General features: G+C 44.5%; 1 protein-coding gene across 4 annotated transcripts; it reads right to left on the bottom strand.

Annotated features, from left to right (window-relative positions):
* Nucleotides 1-458: 458 nt before the first annotated feature.
* Nucleotides 459-26,389, bottom strand: SERP2 (stress associated endoplasmic reticulum protein family member 2). 4 transcript variants are annotated; one of them, XR_009697528.1, is made up of 4 exons: nucleotides 26,014-26,178; nucleotides 21,277-21,349; nucleotides 7,376-7,794; nucleotides 459-886 (listed from the first exon to the last, which is right to left on the bottom strand). XR_009697528.1 is itself a non-coding variant. In XM_061170953.1 (4 exons), exons 2-4 carry the CDS (start codon nucleotides 26,095-26,097, stop codon nucleotides 7,559-7,561), a joined length of 393 nt encoding a protein of 130 aa, XP_061026936.1. In that variant the 5' UTR covers nucleotides 26,098-26,131; nucleotides 26,355-26,389; the 3' UTR covers nucleotides 7,005-7,558. The 4 variants fall into 4 exon arrangements, 3 of the variants coding, with proteins under 3 accessions (XP_061026938.1, XP_061026936.1, XP_061026937.1); XM_061170953.1 differs by lacking the exon at nucleotides 459-886 and adding an exon at nucleotides 26,355-26,389 and having other exon boundaries at nucleotides 7,005-7,794; nucleotides 26,014-26,131; XM_061170955.1 differs by lacking the exon at nucleotides 7,376-7,794.

The raw sequence follows: 26,389 nt of genomic DNA, 5'->3' as shown, positions 1-26,389 counted from the left end.
AGGGCGGGGCTGGGCCTGAGGTTGGATGATTTTCCCAAAGAGGCCTCTGGGACGCACCAAGCCCTGATGCAGCCCACAGAGGAGATAATGGCTAATTGGACCTTAACACACATAGTAGGTACCTTTTCTGGATTGAAAAAAAAGAACAACAAAGAGCGAACCAAAAAAAAGAAAGAACCCCAAAAGATCCACACACACCCCCCCCACCCCTAAATTGTCAAATGTGTGGAAAACCCAAGGTTCTTAGAGCTGCCCAGGGCTTCATTTCAGGCAAAGACCTTGAGGGTGGCCAGCGCCCAGCTGGGTAAACCTAGCCCTGGTTCCCGGGCCACAGATTCCCTGACCTTCTCCAGTTACATAATCAAGTCCCCTACCCTACCCATCCCTCCGGAGCTTTCCTGACATCATCTTCACTTTGGTTTTCTCACTGGAACCCACACAGTGTATAAGGTTGAACAAAGACATTTATTTGTAAAAGCAATTCCCAATGGAGCAGAGCTTGTATCCATAAAAAGTAAAGCGGTGATCATTCAGAAGCCCACATGCAGACATCAGTGAAACCCAGGGCAAAAGCAGACAGACAGCTCTGCTGCAGACACCCGGAGAGCTACCAATCCTGCCAACTGCAAAGCAAAATGTCCTTTCCGCTTGAGAACACAGATGTACCGAGATGTCCTGTGAGAAAGAAATTTGGTCTGACATCCACGATGAAGTGATCAGGGAACAGTTGAGGGAGCCTTTTTTTCTCTTCTGGGTGGCTTGTCAGCTTCCCACAGATACCCGGCTAAGAGCTGAAGTGGCCTCCACCCTCCAGCGGCAGGGGGCCGTGTCAGAGCCCAGCCTGCTCACATGCCCATCCTTATGCTCTGAATGATCTGGAAGATAGCTGAAGGAGGGAAACAAAACAGACGGCTCAGACACCAGACAGCACACAGCTGGAAACCCAGCCCCACCGCCAGCCCTGCTTCTGCTGACCCCGGGCCCTGGACCTGTTAGCACACAGCTGATTAGATATTTCCTAACAAGGAGTTAAGTTAACAAGAGGTCAGTGAACTTCTTTAAAAAGGCAGCCTTGCTCTGTCTGCTGATGGATGCCTCGGGGATTTATGGATAACTCCTGCTAATTCCACCAGGAGTGAAGGCCAGAAATCCCTCAGGCCCTGAGAGGTTTGGCCCTCTTCCCCAGAATGTTCTGATGCTCCTGGGGAGTGGGGGGACAGCGCTTTCGTGCAGGCAGGGCACTCATTTAACAGGTCAGCGATGCTGCCTCTTCAAAATGGCTGTGACCTGGAAAAGAAGCTGCCCTTGAACTGGAAGGAAGGTCAGGTGCTGGGAGCAGACACCAGGTGCTGGGTGCAGTGGAGCTGGGCCCCCGGCTGCTGATAACCTTTGATCCAAGTGCATCTTCAGGCGGCCTGGAACTTTCTGAAATTCGACTTGAAATGCACCGAGAGCAACACTGATTTATTCAGGGCACCGTCTTCACTAAGTGGACCGAACTCCTTCCTGAAGGGGTGGGTAGCCTGAACGTCCACAGACAATTCCTGGGACTCCCTCCCCTTATTCTGGTAAGAGCTGGTTGGATAGCACCCAGCCTGGTTTGGTTTATAGGGTTTAAATGTGTTCCAGGGGAGGAAGGTCCAACTTCGTTTTCACATCCTCCCCAGATGTGACATATACAATATTGGTCAATCGTGATGAAGACAGTCATGATAATAATAGCGATGAACACATATAGAATGATTTTTTTTTTTTTTTTAAGGGGCAGCTGGGTATCATGTAATCATGTGTAAAAACAGAACAAGCACAGAACATTCAGGGGGCTTACCCCTTCTCTCCTTAATAAAGTCATCCTGGAATATACCCAGGAATGCTGCTTCCTAAGTAACTATAGTGAAATACGCTACCCAGAACCCTCGAGAAACAAAGTGTTTGACATTTTATCAAGTAACGTTAGTGAGCACATACTATGTGCCAGGCATTGTGCTTTGGGGATCCAAAGATAATTCACACCGAGGGCCCCGGGGACTCTTTTCTTGGACAGCTAGATTTGAAGGGTAGATAAAGCACTAATGTAGTTGGTTTTTTATAAACTAAAACAATCACTGTGTGCATCATCACGACTTTCCTAAATTGGATATACACCCAACATGATTTAATATTAAGTTTTCATGAATGTCTGGTGTGACCATAATAAAAAGTGATAACTGATAAGACTCTGCTGTAATATGGTTACAGAGGATGCACAGTGTTTGATCTGATCCCAAAATAGCTCCGGTTGGCTGTACTTCTTGGGCTCTCATTTCTGCTTCTTAGCGGTTATTTGGTCTCAATGATTCTTATCTCTGGTCACATCTCTGGTGCTACTACACCAATCTGCAGTGGGCCCTCTTCTATTATTATGCTACTGTAGACTAAGCCGAAAACAAAGACTGTTAGAACTATGTATAAAATTAGAGTCAACCAGTTGTGTGTGAAGGTCGGAAAGACTCTTCTCTAGATAAAGGAGTTAATTCAACAAGTTGTGATATTTAACTCTGGTTGTGCTCAGAGGTTTTCTTGGCTTATTCTCATCTGGGGGGTGGCTCTTAACAGGAGAAGTTGCTACATGGATGAGAAAGTACCTTACCCAAATGTATAAGCTTGCCGGAACACGGATGTTTCCACCCTCCTCTACCAAAGCTAACATGGAATAAAAATCAAATAAACATTTCTGTGTTCTGGCTCCGCAGGAGTGCTGGAAGACAGCTGTATATTCAAGCACATTAGGAAAAAAATATTTACATCTACCGTGCCTCAGGCTTTGTTCTTGGGATCAGGAAAACATCCCTAATTTGGACAAACAGGCTTACTTTAGAGGGGAATGTTAGGGTCAGAGGGAACTGGGTTTGAATCCCAGCTCTTGTGAATAGCTGTGTGACTGCATGAATAATTTAACCTCTTCAATTCTGTCTCCTCTGCTGTGAAATGAGGACCATGCTGCTTGCAGCGTTCATACAGGGATTAAATGGTCTGACATAGATGAGGTTCCTCACACATCAAGGTTTCGGTGCATGGGAGTCATTGCTATTATTACTGTTGCTATTACTACAATGACGGCTGCTGCTTCCATGTATGAGCATGCATACCAGAGCTCAGGTGCTACCTGACACCCTCTAGAGGTGTGAACTTTTGGAATTCACTAAATAGTTCTGAGCCCTGATTTCTCTATTTATAAAACTGTAGATAATACGTACCTCAAAGGATGCAAGGAATAAATATGAGGACATAAGTAAAATATCTGCCCATAATAGATGCTCCAAAATGTTATTTCTCCCTGAGATTTATTCGTAGACAAGAAATCATCATCAGCAGGATATAGGTCAATGAATACGAAACAGGCTGTCCCTTAGTCCATCAGACCCTATTAAGTTAATTCATGACTTCAAAAGTGCTGGGTAATGATAAAACCACTCAATTCTTTTTAAGGAACTGCTGCAAATTTCTCTAAAGAGTCTTAGACAAAGTTTGCTGGCCTCAGAGTAGCAACACATATTAAAACAATTTACCTATTTCTGAGTCTGCTTTAAAAACTAATGAAAGATCATTCCTGATCCTAATTGAATCCATGAATTAACAGGTAAAAATCTGATGGGCTTTAACATGTGTACAGGCGACCCTTTAAAATTGAACCCTCTTGGAGAAATTACTTTGAATAAAGTCTATTTTAAGTTCACCATTTGCCTCCACCTCTAAGATAATGGAGAGATGGTTGTGTTTTATAATTCCTTTTTCAATGTCTTTAAGAATTGTATCCCTGTCTTTAAGAAGGCTTGTATCAATGTCAATGTCTTTAAGAAGCCTTCACCATCCTGTACCAATTATATTAACTGTACTTCTGTGTGCCCGCCAGTAATGACCCGCCCTACAGCCCTGGCCTCCCTGATGCTGACTTTCTGAGGCGGTGAACGGGAAGGGAGCCAAGAGTGGGTTCAAAGTGGGAAAGGAAGTGGGGAGTCTAGACCCTGACAAGTTAATAACTTAACAGAGGGTGAACAAAGCAGAGAAAACAGCCGAGCGGGCTGCAGGAAAGGCGCTGTGGGCAGGCGAGTCAGCAGGGAGGACGGATGCCAAGAAAGGGAAGGATGGCAGGCATTCGAGGTCAGGGGATCTGGCCTTGGGCAGGTCAGAGGTTCAGGAAAATCCAGGCTAGAGTGGGAACTACAGAATCTGAGAGCCTCCGCACTCTCCCACCTGTACAGGATCCTGGACCTTGGTAACCTCGGACGATCACATCTCTCTTTTATTCAACCATTCCCTTTCAATGAAATTCTTAGGGTTTAATATGCAAGAAGCACTTGCAACTCAAAAATCAACCAGAACAATCCTCGTGACTCCACATCTCCCATCCACAGGTGCCCTCTTCCTCTTTACAACCATTTCCAAAAAGCTGTCTAAGTCCTCATTTTCTCCATTTCCTTACCTTTGGGTTCCACCTCATTCCACTGCATTCTAGCTTCTCTCTTCACTCCAGTGAAATAGCTCTTGCTAAAGATACAAATGACCTTCCATGTCACTTAATCCAACTAGCACCCTTCAGCTGCCTCTTGTCATACACCCCTACTTACCATCGCTGAGCGCTCCCTCCTGGAAACTCTCTTCCCTTGGCCTCTGTGACACACCATTCTCCTAGTTTCTAGTTTTCCGCCTCCTCTTTGGCTCTTTACACTAAACGTGGTTTATGGGGTCATCCTAACTCCTCCTGACCAGTAAACAAGAATGTTGAAGTTCTGCAGTGAGCATGCTGGCTTTCTTCTCTTCATTACATTCCTTCTCCCAGGTGATCTCATCCCGGCCCACAATTTCAGTTGCCACTTAGCTTTTGATGACTCACCAAGGTGTGTTGCCAGCCCCGACCTCTCCTCGGAGCTCCAGGCCCACACCTTCCACCATCTAATTGATACCTACACACAAGTGGCTCAAAGGCACGTCAAATGCAACAGGACCTTCTCATGATCTCTTCCCGTTGCCAAGCTTGGCATCATCCTCTTCCATCTTGCACGTACACCAAAAATGCCAGAGTCATCCTTGACACCTCCGATTGATGACCAAGACCTGTGGGCATTACCTAATAATCTTGTGATTGTGCGTCTTTCGCTCCATCCTTCCAGAAACCACCCTAGTCCAAGTTACCATCATCTTTCCCCTGATTCCTGCGGTGACCTCCACTGGTCTACTCTTGCTCCTCCTTCAATCCTTTCTCCATACTCTAGCTAGAATTATTCTTTACATAAAAACAAGTGAGATCATGCCCTCCTTGAGTTTCTAACACACCAGAAGCATTCTATTGCCCAATCCTTGGTGAAGCCTCCATGACCTGCATCTCCTGGCCCCCGGCAACTTGTCCAGATTCACCTTCTTCACTCTCCTCCTCTCTTACGGTAAGCCCTCCTGCTTTTAAAAGCTCCCTGCTCTTACTACTGGGCTTTTACACATGCCATTCTTTCTGTCTGAAATACTTTCCCCACCCTACCCTATTGCCTAGTTTTACTTCAAAATTCAGAAGTTATTTCTTCAGAGAAGCCATCTTTGACCATCTGGAGCAGGAGTTCTCAAACTTAGGTCTCACAATCTCCTGAAAATGTTTGAAAACAGACACTGGACCCCATCCCTAGAGTTTCTAATCCAGTGGGTCTGGGGTGGGAACTGACAATGTATATTTCTAACAAGTTCATAGGTGATGCTGAGGCTGCCGGTCCAGGGACCACACTTTGAGAACCACTTCCCTAGAGCACACCAGCCCTTTGCATTACAGGCACACCTCGTTTGATTGCGCTTTGCCGATATTGCGTTTTGTTTTGTTTTACAAATTGAAGGTTTGTGGCAACCCTGTGTGTAACAAGCCTATGGGCAACACTTTTTCCACCAGCATTTGCTCACTTCGTGCCTCTGTGTCACATTCTGGTAATTCTCACAATATTTCAAATGTTTTCATTATTATTATATTTGTTTTGGTGATCTGTGATCAGTGACCTTTGATGTTGCTGTTGTTGATGGACTCACTGAAAGGCTCAGATGATGGTTAGCATTTTTCAGCCATAAAGCATTTTTTAATTAAGGTATGTATACTTTTTTTTTAGACATAATGCTATTTATTGCAATGCTTAATAGATTACAGTATCATGTAAACAAAACTTTTATGTGCACTGGGAAACCGAAAACTCACGTGACTTGCTTTATTGCGATATTAGCTTTATTGCAGTGGTCTGGCCCCGAACCTGCAATGTTTCCAAGGTTGGCCTGTATATGCTTTCACAGCCCTATGTTCTTCTCCTTCAAACATTTTCATGCCTGAAATTTTACATGTTTTACAAGCATAATTATTTGTTTGACTCATCTTTCTTCCCCACTAGACCACAGGCTCCAGGAGAGCAGGGATGATTTTGCTCCCAGCTCTACCCCTGGGCCTAAGCTCAGCACCGGGCACATAGTAGGTCCTCAGTAAAAATTTACTGAAGGACTGAACGGTGAAAAATTGCAAACAGCATGGAGGAAAATACATTTTAAAAACCTCAACTGATTACTCTTCAGACCTAAAGAATCAGCATCAAATGGCGACCTTGAGATTCAATTGCTCCAAGAGCTCAGTTCTTGAGGGGAAGTCAAGTCACAAGTCAAGAACGTAAACCCCTTAAGGCCAGGAGCTGGGCCAGCCCAATCCACTCTTCCCTGGGGACTGCCCTACCCCAGCTAACTGGGAGTGCCCAAAGGACACAGAGATGACACAAGTGGATCCTCTAGGAGGCTGTCAGAAAGCTGGAACCCTGCCAGACAATGGGGCCTTCCGAAAACGACATTTATTGAAAGTAAATGGTTGACGATAAGCGAGATCAAGGGAGTTGCTGAGAAGAGAGATCAAGACAGGCCAGAGGAACACCCTTTAGGAGGATAAGCCGACTCTAGAATTCACACAACTTTGATTATTTTTCATTTAAAAAAATTAAAAAAATGAAAGCATTGGTAAGAAAAGTATGGGCCTTGAGAAAGATAAGCAGAGATGTTAGGAGACAAGACATCGCCAAGGTGGGTCATTAAGCTCCCTGAAAGAATTAGCACAAAGATAGTCAAAGGCAAGATGCCACTTCCCCATGGCTTCTCCGGAGATGGAGAAGACGGGAAAGAGAGGGAAGCCAGGGATAGGTGAGGGCAGGAGGGCACTATTAAAAGAGAGATCGTATTAGCAAAGAATGGGATGCTCTCTCCACATTAAAATGGCAGACAGCAGAAGCACTCTTCCAAGAAGGAAACCATACACAGACCCAAAGGGCCCCAGGGCCCCAGGGCCACAGGGCCACAGGGCAGAGCGAAGCACGTGACAAGCGAGGCCGTAGGTCACCTTGAGGGAGCCCATGGCTGATGAGACATCTCTTCCAGACCGTCCATCTCAGATCCTGAGGCAGGAGTTCCAGAGCAGACGCATGTCCTCAAGCTTTCCTTTGTGGTGAAACGGAAAGGTTTCTCCCAGGGCTGCTCAGTTCCTCAAACTTGCCAGTCTTGGGGCTGTGACTCCCTCTGGGTGTCACAATTTCAAGATAGTTCGGGCAGTCTCCAGGAAAGGCCAGTGCTTATGTGGTCGACCTGCAAACACGGTGAATTCAAATTTGTCCTGGAGCAAGTGTCCAGGACAGAGCAAGGGGATAGAGCACCCCGGTGGCCCAGTCAAGAAGCAGCCCATGGCTGGGTCAAGGGCTTTATCCACCTGGGAGCAGACCGAGAATGGCCGTCCATCTGGAACCTCTGGACAGCGCACATGTTCTGGCAGGGAAAGCAGGAGATGTTTTAACAGGAGTTCTTTTCAATACACAGTCATATGCTAAAGGCCTAAAGTTGGCGGAAAATCTGCTCCATGGTATTTTGGGGGAAATGGTAAGAGAGAAGGATGCAGGATAATAGAAAGCAGATGGGTTTGGAGTTTAGGTTTGGGTACTAGCTCTCTTTTTGGCTACGGGATGCTGGTGGATTTCCTCTTTGAACCTCTGTTTTGTGATTTAGAAAAATGAGTACCATAGCTTCTTTGTAGGGACTGTGTGATGAGAAAAGAAAATATAAGTGTAGGACCTGGCATTATAATCAGTACTCAAGAAACGGTAGCCAAAATAGTTGTATGAACAGATTCTGCTCACCCCCATTGGCTAGTTTTTAAAGAGTTCTTTCTAGAAGGAGAGAAGAGGCTCCAGCTCTAGCTGTCCCTGCAGAGGTGACACCACTGACCTCTGGCCGGCAAACCCTGCCCTCTACTTATCCAGGTGGGAGCTGGGGTTCCTGCAGCTTCCCCAGTATCTCAGAGCTCTGCTCTCCCAAGTTTTCTCCCCATCACAAAGGTCAAAATGTTATCTTTCTTTCCTTGCAAGCATTCAGAATCTTGGTCGGCACCTTGCCAGGGGGGTTGAGAGGCAAGGAGACAGTGCAACTAAGGGCCGTCAACATAATGACAATAACAAGAAACATTTGTAAAACTATTACCAGGACTCCACTAAAGGTGTGGCATGCGTTGTCTCATTTAATCCTCAGGATTGATTTTCATGAGGATCCTAGGAGTTTTCAGATAGGATCCTATCCCTTTTAAGAATGGAAGAAACTGAGGCTTGGAGTGGGCGTGTGGGTGAGTAGCTTGGACAAGGCTGCACGGCTAGTAGGTGGCAGAGCCGGGTTTGCAACCCAAGGAGGCTGGCCCTGGAGCTGGTTCACACAGGACTGAGTCCTTTCCCTCCTCCACAGCATCCTTAACAAAACAGCCAGTCCTAGGGAGGGTGGGGCTGTGGGCTCTTCCAGAAACGGAGGGGCCTCCAGCGCATGCATAAAGGGAGACCACTGGACCACCTGAAACAGGAGGCCGGGAGGACAGGAGGCACTCAGGCGCAGCTTAGAACATCTCAGGGAATCACTTTCCTTATCTGTTCTGAATAGGTTGTCCTGAAAAACGGTCCAGCCCGTGACACGTTATCTCTTCCCAGTCCTGCCCCGGCAGGCAGAGTGCCTACCAGATACAGGAGAAGAGCACAGTCTGTTAACTGCCAGACAAAGGGAACGTCCCTGCCCAGAAACAGTGCAGCTACTCACAACTGATGGTGCCAAATGAACCTAGTAGGCTCTTTGGGAAAGGCCTTAACTCTGGAATCACAGAGGCCAGCGCCGGGCTGGACACAATTTCCTATTTGATGGGCAAAGAGGGTCCAGATGTGTATTCCCTTCTGGGGATGATAAAAAATCAGTACATCCAGCAACACAGGAGGCACCCCTATACACACACACACACACACACACACACGCACACCACACAGATACACACAAACACACATACAAAAATACACACAGATACACACATGCAAACACACAGAAACACATGAACACACACACAGATACACACAAACATACACATACACAAACACACACAGACACATACATACAAAGACACACACAGACACAGACATAAACACAGACACATAACAGATCCTGCTTCAACCAGAACAGCTTTTCTTTTGTTTCCCTCTAAGATTTGAACCAAGAGGTCTACTACTCTAAAAAAAAAAAAAAAGAAAGAAAGAAAGGTCTACTGCTTTAAAAAAAAAAAAAAAAGAAAAGGCTAAAACCAAGAGTTTAGCCATTTTGCTCTCAAAATACACTTATTTTTTTCTGATTATACAAGTAATATGTGCTCATTGACAAAATTGGAAAATATAGAAAATTAGGAAGGAAATAAGTCACTGGTTAATCCTATTACCCTAGAGGTTTCCCTTTGATGGGGGATATAAGCTCATCAGTTTCAAGAAAACCCAGACTTCAAGAACGACTAAAATTCACATAATCTCTAATTAGGAAGTGAGTATCAGGTTCGGCCAGAGAGAGAGAAATGCAATTGAAATGAGGGATAGATGAGGGAGAAGTAGTCTGAGGGAGGGAAGTGGGGTGTGGCTGGTGTGTAAGTTTCCCTCTGAGAATCACAGCATGGTGGGGATTAAATGGTGGTTCCATTGACCCCGGCTAGAACCTCAGTGAGGGATGAGGACAGAGAAGACTGCTCTCAGCTTGCTGCTTCCTGTTCACACCCAGGGACACACCTGGGCTCAGGAGAGGTGAACGATACAACAGGATCACAAGACACATGTAAGCGCTAACATACTGTCTGGTCAACTGCATGGGAAGGGAAAGACCTACTGTCACTGAGTCCAGGTGAAACTTCTAGCCCAAGAGGAAGGTCAAAAATGCTGACGACAGTTGTCCTGTGAACACTGTGGCACTGACACTATAAGATGGGTAGGCCGGGGTTGGGACCCTGCTTGTCAGTGCCGTGTTCAGGCCAGACATTACTGATGCACAGCAGCATACTTGCCACAGAGCTCTGGGGAGGCCTCAGAACCCTTCTCCATAGGGCTCCTGAAAGAGATGAGGACAAAAGGGAGAGGAAAACCCAGGGGCAAGGGCTGTGGGCACAACCAGCAGGACGGGCTTCATCCATGGTCCCGGGAAGCACACGCAGACAGCAAGTGTCTCGCGCAGATAGCAGTTGGCGTATCTGTGTGACGGCATCTCTGCCGCCTCAGACGGACATTCCGGGTCACGCTTGTCTCTGAGCCTCAAGATAAAAACAAGTACTCTTCAGAAGCTATCAAACAGTTCTCTAAAGAGGCAGGCTTTGAAACCGGGGACTGAGAGTCAGGACGAGCTGCTTATCTGGAAAGAGGCCCCACCGCCTGCAGAAATGGAAGATAATATTTTTATAAAAACAGGAGCGAAAAAACGGCCACGTCTCTAAGAGGGGGGTGTTTAAACCCTTGGGGCTTCAGTGTGAATCTGGGGTCCTAGGAGATCAAATAAAGACAAATGCAACCAGTTAAAAAGGCCCAAGCAAAAGTCCTGGGTCAAGATCTGAACAAGAAAAGTTCTCACCCACTGGCAGTGTTATCACTGAAATTGCTCACATTCGTCCTTGGAGTGAAGAGGCGGGGTCTACAGCTCTCTGGAAGGTCAAGACCAACGTGAGTGGCTGAGCCTGCCAGGTGAAGGCGTGGCCTGGGAGGATGGAAGGCAATGGGAGCCTGCAGTGTCCGTGACACACCTGTCCCATTCATGGTGCCACTACTTTACATGAGGGCGATGGGGACAGAGATGGTGGTGACTGAAGCTGCAGGTTTCAAGCGTGCTGTGGGCCAGCACTTACGTCCCTGGAACCATTCAGTACCAGGACAACCTCTGGAGGGGCTCCTCCTATCCCCGTTTGATGGATAAGGAAATCAATACAGAGAGAGTAATGAACTTGTCCGAAGTTATTCAGCAGAAACATAGCGAATCCAGGCTTTGAACCCACATCTGGCGGAGCCCCAAACTATCCTCCCCTCTGAAGCCTCTTATCCTTTTACTGCCAGTTGGTCAGTTTTCAAAGAAGAGACCTTTTGCCATCCTGGAAAGTGGAAATTTCCTTCCTCTGAAGAGGGGTGTATTTAGTATTTAGATAATGTCCTCTGACTGGTTACAACCATGGACTTGGGCTGAACTGGGATCTCGGGGGGCCTCCCTGGTGAGGGGTGGGCATTCCCTGGGCACGTGTTTTTGTGCCAGGGGTCTCTGGGTGCCTGTGTGCTGTGCCCTCACTGCTCCCCTGGTTCTTCTTCCTTCCTTTTCGTTATCTGGCTCTTATCAGCACCAGCACTGCTGGCACGAAAGGCATGTGTGGAGAACAAGGAAGGCCAAGGAAAGAAGCCGAGAAGGAAGGGGTCAAGAGTCTGCTGTGACACATCACTCCCCATAATAATGGGGTCCCGTAACCTCTTGGAGGTTTGTTAACTTGTTTTGCCACGTAAAATGGAGTAAAGGTGACCAATAAGTGAGCCTATACTTAAAGGTCAACATTTTTACCATTCTTCATTTTTTCCCAAAAGATACTAGGAAAACAGATAAAACCTGCATTCCTTGTGACTTGCCTGACCTGAAAATTTATTTACCCTAGGTACACTGACAGTATTTCTATAATTTTTATTTTTTTAAATTAATTAATTAATTAATTTTTGGCTGCGTTGGGTCTCTGTTGCTGCGCGCGGGCTTTCTCTAGTTGCGGCGAGCGGGGGCTCCTCTTCGTTGCGGTGTGCGGGCTTCTCATTTTCGTGGCTTCTCTTGTTGCAGAGCACCGGCTCTACGCGCGCGGTCTTTAGCAGTTGCAGCATGTGGGCTCAGTAGTTGTGGCTCGCGGGCTCTAGAGCGCAGGCTCAGTAGTTGTGGTGCACGGGCTTAGTTGCTCCGCGGCATGTGGGATCTTCCCGGACCAGGGCTTGAACCCGTGTCCCCTTTATTGGCAGGTGGATTCTTAACCACTGCACCACCAGGGGAGCCCTCTATAATTTTTTAAACTGAAGTGTAGTTGATTTACAATGTTTCAGGTGTGTACAGCAAAGTGATTCAGTATATATATATATATTCTTTTTCAGATTCTCTTCCATTATAGGTTATTACAAGATACTGAATATAGTTCCCTGTGCTATACAGTAGGTCCTCGTTGTTTATCTTTCTTATATACAGTAGTGTGTATCTGTTAATCCCAAACTCCTAATTTATCCCTTCCCCCTCTCCCCACTTCCCTTTGGTAACCATAAGTTTGTTTTCTATGTGACACTATTTCTAAAAAAGAGCCCTTTGCCCAGCCCACCGTCAATTAGAAAAGTGGGTTTAATAGAGTGAGGTAACGAAAGCAAGAGAATCAGATCAATGATCAACATCTTCACTACTATTAGAAGATTTCATATTTTTCCTGTCTGTATAGAGATCTACAAAATATGAATAACTAACCACATGAACTCAGAGAGGGTGAATGACCTCAGAGGTATCCCAGGGACTTGGTGAAATGGAACTTCAGCCTGGCACACGGGTGTATCCTGTTCAAAGGGAAGGGACCCGCTGGACAGACACAGGAAGGGGTGTGTCTGCAGAGGCATGGAAATCCCGCCGCAAACTCCAGTGCATTTTGTGAGAGCGTGACAGGCAAGGGCAGGGCTGAAGGTGCTGTTGTGCACACTACAGATGATGGCAGGGCGCTAGATGGGGCGGGTCTCTCCTACTTTGTGCTACAAAAGGGGAACAGAAGCGAGAGAGAGCAGTGATAAGGGACTTCAATCATTCAGGCACCGAGAAGGCTCATTACGTAAAGCAGAGGAACTGATAAAGGGAAGAGCTAGATTTGAGGAAATCGCATTTTTTTTTTAACATCTTGATTGGCGTATCATTGCTTTACAGTGGTGTGTTAGTTTCTGCTGTATCACAAAGTGAATCAGCTATACCTATACATATATCCACACATCCCCTCCCTCTTGCGTCTCCCTCCCACCCTCCCTATCCCACCCCTCTAGATGGTCATAATCGCATTCTTTTAAATGAAGAGAAGAGATAGGCAGATAACTGAATCACTTAGCTGTACAGCGGAAATGAACACAACACTGTAAATCAACTATACTTCAATAAAATAAATTAAATAAAAAAGATAGGTAGGAGCCTATGGTCTGCGACTCTGAAAAGGGAGGAACTCAGGAGGGAGAGTAGGAGCTGCAAGAAGAACTGAATCGTGACTAATCCCAGAGCCGTGGCAACGGGTATGAATCTAAAGGAGCTATTGTGTTTTTCGTGACGTGTTTGGTTTAGAAAAGGACACGGACAAAGATAGAAGGAAGGGCACAATACCAAGGACGAACTGAGAAGAGTGACACTTTTCTGTGAGAACAGAGCTTGGCCTGAGCTGAAGCTTGCAAAAAAAATGCTAAAGTTGGCAAAAAAAAAAGAAAGGAAAGAAAATAAAAAAAGGGAGATGGTGGTGGATTACTTTTAGATATGATTTTAAAAAGGAGGAGGTCCATTGCTTGGGGATCATGGTGGCATGTTAACAGAGGATGAAGTTAAGAGGACCCAACTCCCCGTTTGATGTCTAGCCTTTCCATAGAAGCTAGTGGTCTTTTAACTAGATTTAAAGAAGCATCCTTAGAAGAGCACCAAACATGCAGGCAGGGGATATAGTATGCCAGTAAGTGGTGTGTCCTCTTGGCCACTTTAAGTCCAAATCTCCAGGCCCTGCAGGCTCCCATCCCAGGCCCCTGGACAAACCAACAGAGAGGACAGCAGAGACAATGTACTTGATCCCTGAAAAAACTCATGGAGGCTGGGAAGGTTCCAAAAGATTGTTGTCAGCAAATGCCCCAATTTACCCAAACGGGGGGAAAGATACAGTTCCTACTATGTGAACCAATAAGCCTGGCAAAATTTTAATTAAGATGTAATTTAGAGAAGGTTTTTAATCCCTTTGGAAAGGATGGATATCGAGAACTAGCACAGGTTGGAGAAAAATAAGCCAGACTAAATGACTTATTGGCTTTTTCCCCTCTCCTATATGCTACCTAAGGGCACAGACCGGAGAGGGCCCCGGTTACTGTGTATCTTGAAGCCAAAAAAGAAAAAAACCCAAAAAACAAAAAAAAACAACCCAGCTCTGTATCTATTTAGTTCCTGACAACAAGGGCTACATGATGACCGAGGCTCACAGGTCCCTGTGATTGGGCTTTGGCCAGTCTTGAGCCTGTCGTACTATCTCAGGCCTCTGTGCCTTTGTCATGCAGTGTTCCCTCATGTGGAATAAACTTCCCTTTGTCTGGCTGTTTGTCCTTCAAAACTCAGCTCCAATGGCACCTTCTCTGGGAAACTTTCTCTTCTGCTCAGTATGAGTTAGAAGTCCCTGATATAGTCTGTGTTTTCTGAGATCCACATGTTGGAATCCTATTGCCCAATGTGATGGTGGTAGAAGGTGGGGCCTTTGGGCGGTGATTAGGTCCTGAGGGCGGAGTCCTCATGAATTGGATTAGTGCCCTTGTAAGAGAGACCCTACTGAGCTCCCTAGCCCCTTCTACCATGTGTGGATGCCATGTGAGGATACAAGGAGAAGTCTGTGATTGGGAAAGGGCCCCCAACCGACCACACTGGGACCCGAATGTGACTTCCAGGCTCCAGAACGGTGAGCAATCAATTTCTGCTGTTTATAAGCCACCCGGTCTCTGGTAGTTTGTTATAGCAGCCCGAACGCACTAAGACAGTCCCTTGTCACGCTTGCCAAGCCCTCCGGGTGCTCTGCTGTCAGAGTGCTCTTTTCCTGGGAGCAACGACATGTTCCTTATCTGTCTCCCCAGTGCCAGCTGCCCCCTGAAGGAGTTTGTATCTCCAAAGCCCGCACCGTGCCAGGCACACCAGGGACCCTCAAGACACGAGGACTGCTTGCAGGAGTTTTGCTGAGAGGTTGCAAGTCAACCTGAGGGGAGTTGTCTCTAATTGTTTTCTGTGGGCTTCTCCAAATCTAGACTTTTATCAGTGCCTTGGATGAATAACATACTTTCAAGAAACCATAAAGCTGGAAGAGAGAGATAATTAGAAAAAAGGCTCAAGGTTCAAGATCTAACAATCTACAGGTTGGCCATAAAGCCTGAAAACGTAGATCACTTTTTTTTAAACATCTTTATTGGAGAAAACTGCTTTACAGTGTTGTGTTAGTTTCTGCTGTATAACAAAGTGAATCAGCTATATGCATACGTATATCCCCGTATATCCCCATATGCTTTCCCTCTTGCGTCTCCCTCCCACCCTCCTTATCCCATCCCTCTAGGTGGTTGCCAAGCACGGAGCTGATCTCCCTGTGCTATGTGGCTGCTTCCCACTAGCTATCTATTTTACATTTGGTAGTGCATTTGTCCCAGCTTACTCTTCCCCCTCCCTGTGTCCTCAAGTCCATTCTCTAAGTCTGTGTCTTTATTCCTGTCCTGCCCCTAAGTTCTTCAGAACTATTTTTTTTTTTTTTTTTTTTTAGATTCCATATATATGTGTTAGCATACGGTATTTGTTTTTCTCTTTCTGACTTACTTCACTGTGTATGACAGTCTCTAGGTCCATCCACCTCACTACAAATGACTCAATTTCGTTTCTTTTTTTGACCAAGTAATATTCCATTGTATATACATGCCCCATCTTCTTTATCCATTCATCTGTCGATGGACACTTAGGTTGCTTCCATGTCCTGGCTATTGTAAATAGTGCTGCAATGAATATTGTGGTACATGACTCTTTTTGAATTATGGTTTTCTCAGGGTGTATGCCCAGTAGTGGGATTGCTGGGTCGCATGGTAGTTCTATTTTTAGTTAAGGAACCTCCATACTGTTCTCCATAGTGGCTGCACCAATTTACATTCCCACCAACAGTGCAAGAGGGTTCCCTTTTCTCCACACCCTCTCCAGCATTTATTGCTTGTAGATTTTTTGATGATGGCCATTCTGACCAGTGTGAGGTGATACCTCATTGTAGTTTTGATTTGCATTTCTCTAATGCTTAGTGATGTTGAGCATCTTTTCATGTGTTTGTTGGCAATCTGTATATCTTCTTTGGAGAAATGTCTATTTAGGTCTTCTGCCCAGTTTTGGATTGGGTTGTTTGTTTTTTTGATATTGAGCTGCATAAGCTGCTTGTATATTTTGGAGATTAATCCTTTGTAGCTGCTTCGTTTGCAAATATTTTCTCCCATTCTGAGGGTTGTCTTTTCATCTTGTTTATGGTTTCCTTTGCTTTGCAAAAGTTTTGAAGTTTCATTAGGTCCAATTTGTTTATTTTTGTTTTTATTTCCATTTCTCTAGGAAGTGGGTCAAAAATGATCTTGTTGTGATTTATGTCATAGAGTGTTTTGCCTATGTTTTCCCCTAAGAGTTTTATAGTGTCCGGTCTTACATTTAGGTCTTTAATCCAGTTTATTTTTGTGTATGGTGTTACGGAGTGTTCTAATTTCATTCTTTCACATGTAGCTGTCCAGTTTTCCCAGCACCACTTATTGAAGAGGCTGTCTTTTCTCCATTGTATACTCTTGCCTCCTTTATCAAAGATAAGGTGACCATATGTGCGTGGGTTTATCTCTGGGTTTTCTATCCTGTTCCATTGATCTATATTTCTGTTTTTGTGCCAGTACCATACTGTCTTGATTACTGTAGCTTTGTAGTATAGTCTGAAGTCTGGGAGCCTGATTCCTCCAGCTCTGTTTTTCTTTCTCAAGATGGCTTTGGCTATTCGGGGTCTTTTGTGTTTCCATACAAATTGTGCAATTTTTTGTTCTAGTTCTGTGAAAAATGCCATTGGTAGTTTGATAGGGATTGCACTGAATCTGTAGATTGCTTTGGGTAGTATAGTCATTTTCACAAAGTTGATTCTTCCAATCCACGAATATAGTATACCTTTCCATCTGTTTGTATCATCCTTAATTTCTTTCATCAGTGTCTTATACTTTTCTGCATACAGGTATTTTGTCTCCTTAGGTAGGTTTATTCCTAGGTATTTTATTCTTTTTGTTGCAGTGGTAAATGGGAGTGTTTCCTTAATTTCTCTTTCAGATTTTGCATCATTAGTGTATAGGAATGCAAGAGATTTCTGTGCATTAATTTTGTATCCTGTTACTCTACCAAATTCATTGATTAGCTCTAGTAGTTTTCTGGTAGCATCTTTAGGATTCTCTATGTGTAGTATCATGTCATCTGCAAACAGTGACAGCTTTACATCTTCTTTTCTGATTTGGATTCCTTTTATTTCTTTTTCTTCTCTGATTGCTATGGCTAAAAACTTCCAAAACTATGTTGAGTAATAGTGGTGAGAGTGGACAACCTTGTCTTGTTCCTGATCTTAGAGGAAATGGTTTCAGTTTTTCACCATTGAGAACAATGTTGGCTGTGGGTTTGTCATATGTGGCCTTTATTATGTTGAGGTAGGTTCCCTCTATGCCTACTTTCTGGAGAGTTTTTATCATAAATGGGTGTTGAATTTTGTCAAAAGCTTTTTCTGCATCTATTGAGATTATCATATGGTGAAAACATAGATAACTTTTTATACAGATGGATTTTTCCTCTTGATTTTCTGTGGCCTGCTAATGGCATTTTTTTGGTTTGTTTGTTTGTTTTTTGGTTTGTTTTGTTTTGGGGAGAAAATCAGAGAGCGATCATCTGAGATGCATCACAGATGACTATGCAGGCACTGAGGGAAATGCTGCATTGATGCACCACATTCATTGCAATTTTTCACAGTGCTCTGAACTATGCATTGCTAATGCAGGGCAATACACTGAATACATCATGTAACGTCACTAACCATACTGTACATTATTACGTAATATCAGTAAGCCATTTATTATTTATGTTCTTCTATGTTTCCATACTTTATGGCTACTCTGTAGAAAAACAGCTTACAACCAACAATGAAATTAAAATAGAAATGTTCATGGAGCTTTACATTAGGTCTAAAAAAAAGTCTATTTAATATCTACAGCATGGGGAATATTTGGTTTTGTCCATCCATCCATCCATCCATCTAACCAACGAGATTAAACACTCCCTATGTGCTAAAAACTGTGCTAGTATCTAAAAATTTAGTGGAAGATAAATACTGTCTTCCCTAAGCTTATATCCTAGTAGAGAGAAATGGATAATAAGTAAGCAAATTAAATAATTTCAAATGTTGATGAGGGCCATGAATAAAATAAAACAATGTGTGATGCAGATAGGGGACAACTTTAGATGGGAGGGTACAGAGATGCATCTCTGAAGCTTGCAGGAAGTTGACGTGAAGAAGAGCTTGGTGGGGCCTGGCTGGCCATTAGCTCTCTGTAAGTCTAGGAGGTGCTGTGATTGTTAAAAATAAACTGCAAGACAAAGGATTAATCTCCAAAATATACAAGCAGCTCATGCAGCTCAGTATCAAAAAAACAAACAACCCAATCCAAAAATGGGCAGAAGACCTAAACAGACATTTCTCCAAAGAAGATATACAGATTGCCAACAAACACATGAAAGTATGCTCAACATCACTAATCATTAGAGAAAAGCAAATCAAAACTACAATGAGGTACCACCTCACACTAGTCAGAATGGCCATCATCAAAAAATCTATAAGCAATAAATGCTGGAGAGGGTGTGGAGAAAAGGGAACCCTCTTGCACTGTTGGTGGGAATGTAAATTGATACAGCCACTATGGAGAACAGTATGGAGGTTCCTTAAAAAACTAAAAATAGAACTACCATACGACCCAGCAATCCCACTACTGGGCATACACCCTGAGAAAACCATAATTCAAAAAGAGTCATGTACCACATTGTTCATTGCAGCTCTATTTACAATAGCCAGGACATGGAAGCAGCCTAAATGTCCATAGACAGATGAATGGTTAAAGAAGATGTGGCACATATATAGAATATATGGAATATATGACTCAGCCATAAAAAGAAATGAAATTGAGTTATTTGTAGTGAAGTGGGTGGACCTAGAGTCTGTCATACAAGTGAAGTAAGTCAGAAAGAGAAAAACAAATACCGTATGCTAACACATATATATGGAATCCAAAATAAAATTGGTTCTAAAGAACCTAGGGGCAGGACAGGAATAAAGACACAGACGTAGAGAATGGACTTGAGGACACGGGGAGGGGGAAGGGTAAGCTGGGATGAAGTGAGAGAGTGGCATTGACATATATACACTACTAAATGCAAAATAGATAGCTAGTGGGAAGCAGCTGCATAGCACAGGGAGATCAGCTCAGTGTTCTGTGACCACCTAGAGGGGTGGGTTGGGAGGGTGGGAGGGAGATGCAAGAGGGAAGGGATATAGGGATATATGTATACATATAGCTGATTCACATTGTTATACAGCAGAAACTAACATAGATTGTAAAGCAATTATACTCCAATAAAGATGTTAAATAAATAAATAAATAAACTGTTTGGGGCATATTAATAAAAGCAGGGTTATGAGACAAAAAGCAGGGACAGACCTACTATCTCTGTAGCAGTTGCACCATTTCTAGACCAACTTCTGCAGTTGCAAATGCAATACTTTAAGAGAGTCATGGCATGTATAGAAGGATCTAGAAACTACATCTTATGAGGACAAGGTTGAGAGAACTAGGGAAGTTGAGTTTGTAGAAGGAGTCACTAGGCAGTCATCTTGAAAATATCCAAAGAGTCAAGACGTTCAGAAGCAAAAGAGTCCAAGCTGTGTGGTTTTCGGCGTCCATGCCTGAACTACCGAGAAGACAGCACAGTGTGGTTCAAAAGAGGGGAGATGTTTCCAATAGAATCAGAGCTGCACAGAAATGGGATAGGCTTTTTGAAGGAGTGAGCGCTCCTGAAGTATTCCAGCAGTGGCCGGGTAAACTCTATTAAAGATGAGGGATCCCTGTATTGGACAAAAGACTCCCTTTGAGCACACATCTTTAGGGATGGCATACACTTTCGTTTCTTGGAGTGGAAGATCTTCTCTCATCTTGGAATCATCTTTTAAAAAATTGAGCCTCACACAAAGGCTTGTTTGGCAATAGTGCCAAGACCATCGGATCCCTCCTTCCTCCTAAGAGCTTTCGTTTCCTTGGAAGAGTGGTCTCCTAAAGATCAGAGGCACCTTTAGTCATGGGCGTCTCTTGCCATTGGGGAGGAATGACGTCTTCCTGGGAGGTCTAGATCTTTGCAGGAAGATGTGTACTCCTCGCCTTCCCTGCCCTCAGCAACAGTGAGGAGATGGAGGATGGGAACATCTAAAGACCTACCTTGTTGATAGAAGTGACCTCCACTCACCAGTACTTCAGAGACCCAACCCATGGGGACCAGGAATTAAGTCAAGGCTCCCAGTTACAGAAGTCGACTAGAAACAACTGCATGATCCTTCTGGTCAAGTCTGCACTCTGCGTGTGTGTGTGTGTGTGTGTGTGTGTGTGTGTGTGTGTGTAAGTAAAGCTCTCTGAACTTGCCACCTTCCAGCATCAGGTGACTGCACCTCGAGGCTCAGGTCAAAGGCTCTGTTCTACCCAGCACCTCTGCAGAGCTTCCCTTAAGGCATAAGGCCTCTCCTTCTCTCTGGAATGTGGATTTATCTCAGGCAGACAGGTGTTCCACTTTCTGTTCCAAATGCCCTTTTTAGGTTAGGTCTTCAGAGAAAGCTTTAACTGAACTCTGAAGGGTAGCCAGCCAATTTAATTGCTCACTGTAATCATTTTATGATTATGATTTGATAGCATATCAGTTCTGTCTCTACTCTGTTTGCTGGAATGGAAATGAAATCAAAACCTATTAAGATGAAGGCTTCGGGCAGCAATTAACTTGAATCCCAGACCAATATAGTTTTTGCCTATTTACCTTGAGAATAAAACATGTGTTTTTACAGGACAAAGGAGACCATGGGATATAAGGGCAGCGAGAAACCCGTACCTGAGCCGCAGACAACAAAAACAAACAGTGCCAACAGCCATGGGCCCACAGGATATTTCTCTTCTTGCGGCCTCTGAAAGGGAATGGGAGAAAGTAAGATTAGCTTCATTCATTCAAGAAACGTTTACTGAGTATGGCTAGTCACTAGACACCTCTGTGAATGAGACAGACCCAGTCTCAATGCCAGCGGGCAGATCTAGACGAACAAAGTCAATTTTAAGGGATCAAGATTGGTTTGGAAAAATTCATCAATAACCTTACTTACACGCCTGTAACTCAATGAACTTGGTGGTTCTTAAATATTCTGGGGACAGATGAGGTATAAATACACAAACCAATACAGTGACTTGGGAAGCCAAAAATGATATTACTAATCATTGCTTCTGTTGGCTGAAAGCACACTTCATGCCAGGCACTGTAGAAAGCCGCCAACATCCGCGATCTCTAGCACTCACAACTCCACGCAAGGCCAGTGTTATCATCTCAATCCTGTCCTTGAGAAACTGAGGCTCAAGGTTTGCTAACTGGAACAAGAGGCACATTTAGGTCTGCCTCTTTACAGAGCCAGGGGATTTTCCTCCAACAGATTCATCTTGAATTCCTGCATCTGTGGCTTCCAAGCAGGGTCACAGAGCACCGCCATTTTCTCAAAAATTTCTAAGTGCTAAAAACCTGGGAAGCCACTGCAGTGGAAACCCTGGGAACAGTAGACGCACCACAGCAGCTGTGTATGGAGATGAGGGGAGCGGCGTTTTGTAATAAACCTCTTAATTCTTAGTGAAGCTTATGCTTGGGAGAAATCTCAGCATCCCCGGGAAGCACAAGGGGACTGCGGTCCCCACACGGACCAGCCCTGAGTACCTCCTGCTCTTCTCAAGCCAAAAGCACAGACGTCAGAGGAAGGTCCCTCTGCAACTCCTCTGGGTCTGTGTGCAGGTAAGGCTTGGTCCTTACAAGCAAATCAATCAATGGAAAACCAATATTTTCTGAGAAAGGCATCTGAAAATGTGGGGAATTTCTCAAGTGAAAAGGGAGACGGTAGAGTGAAGAAAAATGAAGAACTCACTAAATATTCCCTCATTGGCATGAGCCAAAAATACGCTGTGGCCAACATAGGTTAAAGAACTTATTTTATCATAGACAAGGCAACAGTTCTTTGGTTCTCAGCTTACCTGTTCCATTCTTAGAGAACCTTCTCTCTTCTACCTCAGTTGAGTTCACTTGGCACTTAAATCACCAAGTACTTTTTTTAGATAGCATTTATCACAGTTTGTATCTCGATGTTTATTCTTGTGATACTGTGTTTGATGTCTGTCTTTCCACTAGACTGTAAGCCCTGCAAGGGCAGGCACTGTGTCTCTTTCATATATCAATGTATAGCAACATCTGGCCCAGAACTTAAACACAATAGATGATTAATAAATGTTCTTCGAAGAATGAACAAGCATACAAGCCCCACTAAATACGATGTCTTAGGTCAGCTAGAGTAAAGAAAGGGTCTAGGAAGGATATTGGCTCTTTTAATACTTCCCAATTGGTGATAGGGTTATTCCAGCATTTCTCTTACTAGAGAAGTATGGATTAGTGTCAGTGGCAGGTAGAATCTAAGGATTAAAACCACTCACTTCTCCGACCTTGACCACTTGTATCTACCAACACTCTTGTATGGTGGCAAATCACACTGCAAGGGAATAGATGGTTTCTTTTGACTAGAAGAAAGACAAAATCAGTCTTAAATAATTGCATAGGATAACTTTAATCAGCGTTTGTACTGTGTCATTCTTTGGCACTTAAGACCAGGTCAAGATCAGAGCAAGTAAATAATAGAGGTATTAAATAAAGTTACCTGAACAGAGTGTGACATTCACCCCTCTGCCCCTTCGCCAACTTCCTAATCACTTGTGATAGTTGACCAGAAACAAATTCTGTTGCTGTCATCCCACTGATGCTAAACGAAAAAATTCATTTAGTTCTATCTCCAGCAGAGTCAACAAGTGAATCCAGGTGCCTGTAGATGGATTTTTGGTCTCATGCAGATACCAAATGGAGTCATTTATTTTTTCCTTTGCAGAAAAACTCAAATTATCAGGATACAGAGCTTGCATCCTGATAACACAAAATCCTTTTTGATGACATTCCACAGTGAATCAATATTATTTGGGGACTTTCAGAGCTCAAGAACTCCTTGGCTGGTCATAATACCAATATATCCTTTTTTGAGAGCTTTGAGCTACTTTTTTGGGGAAGCAGTGCCCAGCACAAATCTGTTGGACAATTCAACTAAGCCTGAATCTATTGCTGGGAAAGGTAAGAAAAGCAGTAGAATCCTGCAAATGACACGGTTCATTACCAGCAGGAATTTGTCACTCCCTGGGCTCCAAAATGCAGAGGATGGCTTTCCCTGTGATGAGATACCAGCAGGGTAACTCAGAATTCTGAAATTTAAATTGCCCTTTCATTCTGAAGAAGTTACTACTGTATAATCATGAAATGATTATTCCATTTCTGTTATCTGGGAGAACGGTACTGATTCACTCCATAGCTGTAAGCTGATAATGAAATACCCAAGCATCTATATACAATTAAAGGAGTTTATTTCTGAACAATTAGTCTGAATTTTCTGTTAGAATCTGTTCATGTGTCTGCATTTATTGAATTTCATTCTGAACGAGTTACCCCTTACAAGTTACTTCTTTCAAAGTATAATCATGTTTGATCTCTAATTAGGAAAATGAGATTTAAAGTGTTTCTTTTTGAAAGAGAATTTCATTTTTCTTTTTGGAAGCTGATCCATTTACAATAAAGTTAACCAAAAAGCCTTTCTAACCAAGGGAAAATAAACATACATTGTGGCTTGGTTTGGAAACCTTTCATTACAAAGTTAGTAGGACCATTTAGAAACACTCATAGGCGTCAGGCACTTCTGAAGGGTCCACTCCATGGTATATCAGAACCTATTAAAAATCCACTCAGACCATACATTAAACATAATTTGAAAATATCTCTGAAAGTTAAGTTGAACTGCAGTCAAGTTGACTATATTTCCTAGATATTTAAACAGCTTTTTCTCCAAGTTTTCCATTTTCTTTTCTTATTTTGGAGCCAATCATTTTTGTTTCAGGTACCAAACATTTTCTAGTGGTCTTGAGAAGCTAGAAGTGGCAGACACTGACTTTACCAAGCCTAATGGGTAAAACAGGTCTGCAAAGCAGCTTCTGTTTTGTCATTACTTCTGCAGTCAGATCAGTTGTCAACTGAGAAGAATTAAGTGACCTCTGTTTTTTTAGTTCACTAAAAGGAACCACACAACTAGAAATTTTCAGTAAATCAGCTAGTCTGCATGATATCCTGGGAAGAATTACTCTCCTAGGGATATAAACCCCAAATACTTTAACATCCATTAAAAATTGTTTTTCAATGTCAATTCGGACAGCAAGTTTTTTATTTTTCCTGAGTAAAAATAGGGAAAACAGAGATCTATGTGAAAAATAGTTCCAATTCAATGGCATATTGGCATTTTGCTGCCCAATAACAACTAAATGATCTAACTCCCAAATGAGAGAACTTCCAGCACAACTTAAGCTTGTAGCTGCCTATAAAGATCCAAATTTGATGCTAAGGTTTCTCTGCCATAGTACTGCTTGGTTCTGCAAGAATTCTGGTGTAGAGATTGCAGATCCAGCTTTGTGCTCAGTTAATCAAACCAGCTTCATGCCTTTGACTGAAAGCAACTGCCTCATCAAGTCTGCAAGCTCTTCCAGCCAAACCTCAAGTTTCAGCTGAACTTCCACTGAAGTGTCTGGGATAATAGATTCCATGCGCCTTTGCTCATACACTTGGAGACCATCACTACTCAACAACTCTTCCGAGGGCTGCCTCTGAATGTCCAGGATCATGGGCCTGTCAATTTCTGTTGAAGATCATTTGCTTTCCAAAAAACAAACAAACAACACACACACACACACAAAACCCTGTACTTAAGGCACAGATTTTATGTAAGCATTGTTATAAAGCTTTAGTCTACAGTTTTGGAGGTGCAGAATGCCTGGCAATAAGCTGGTCTCTAAAGTTCTGGAACATACTATCAGGATGAGCCGGAATTGACGAGGTGAACAAGGGGAATGTTGCTTTTAAACTTTCGCCGAGTGGTGCGGGACCTCACTGGAGAAGAGGCAAAAGAGGAGGATGGAGGGAAATACTGGGCTGAATAGCATTCCTAATTCCCAATTTATACAGGGAGACCATTACAAAGGGGCAGGAAAGAAAACCTTATCTTGGTGTGTTTGTTGGGGATGGAGGGCAGGGGATGAAGCCTAGGAGGGAGACGTGGCAAAGGGCCTCCCTTTACTCATTCATTCATTCATTCATTCATTCAACAAAACCGAGCTAGCACCTCCTAGGTTCCAGGCCCCAGCGTCAAGCAGTTGGTTTAACTGTTCCCTGAAGGATATGACTTTCGTCTTTCCCCGAGACAAAGGCCCAGTTCTCTCCTGGGGAGGCCCTTCTGCGCCTCCGCGGTGGCCCCAGCAGCCGCTCCCAGAAGGACCACGGCCAACCAGGGCCCTCTCCGCTCCGGCGAGCACAAGTCCGCGCCGCGGGGAGCCCGGCCCTCAGCGCCCACCGCGCGGGACCCCGCGGGAGGGGCAGCCCGGGGCGCTGGGGAGGGGGAGGCTGGCCCCGCGCCCGCCCAGCCCGGCCCGGCCCCGCGCCGCCCGGTCAGCGCCGCCCCCGCCTTACCAGGGTTTTGGCTACATTCCCCCTCTGGGTGATATTTTTGCTGTGCTTCTCGTTAGCCATCCGGATGCGCTGTTTGGCCACCATGGCTCGGGCGCTAGGAAACGCTCTCGACTCCCACCTGCAAGGATCCCCCCCCACGTGAGCCCCCGACAGGGCCGAGCGCGTCCCGCCGGCCCCGGGCGCTGCAGGTGGCAACGCGCGGCCCCCGAGCCCCGCGCACCCCGCTCCCCAGCCCCCAACGAGCCGGCTCCAGAGAGAGGCCAGAGCCCGGACGGAAGTAATCTTTCATCTCAGGAAACCCTCTCCTACTTCCTCGCCATCCTTCCGGTCCCCCCAGCTACCTAACCAGCGCGGCCCCGAGGCGGGCGCTGCGGCG

This window comes from Eubalaena glacialis, chromosome 16 (assembly GCF_028564815.1).
Source record: "Eubalaena glacialis isolate mEubGla1 chromosome 16, mEubGla1.1.hap2.+ XY, whole genome shotgun sequence".
In the NCBI taxonomy this organism is placed as follows: domain Eukaryota; kingdom Metazoa; phylum Chordata; class Mammalia; order Artiodactyla; family Balaenidae; genus Eubalaena; species Eubalaena glacialis.
The sequence above is the reverse complement of the archived record's forward strand: the minus strand, read 5'-3'. Positions and strand labels throughout refer to the sequence as shown.

Coding starts and splice junctions, on each gene's coding strand:
- SERP2 (XM_061170953.1), bottom strand. CDS start 26,097: ATGGTGGCCAAACAGCGCATCCGGATGGCTAACGAGAAGCACAGCAAA. Junction 21,350..26,013: donor GGAATGTAGCCAAAACCCTG/GTAAGGCGGGGG, acceptor ATTCCCTTTCAG/AGGCCGCAAGAAGAGAAATA. Junction 7,795..21,276: donor TTTTGTTGTCTGCGGCTCAG/GTACGGGTTTCT, acceptor TTTCCCTGCCAG/AACATGTGCGCTGTCCAGAG.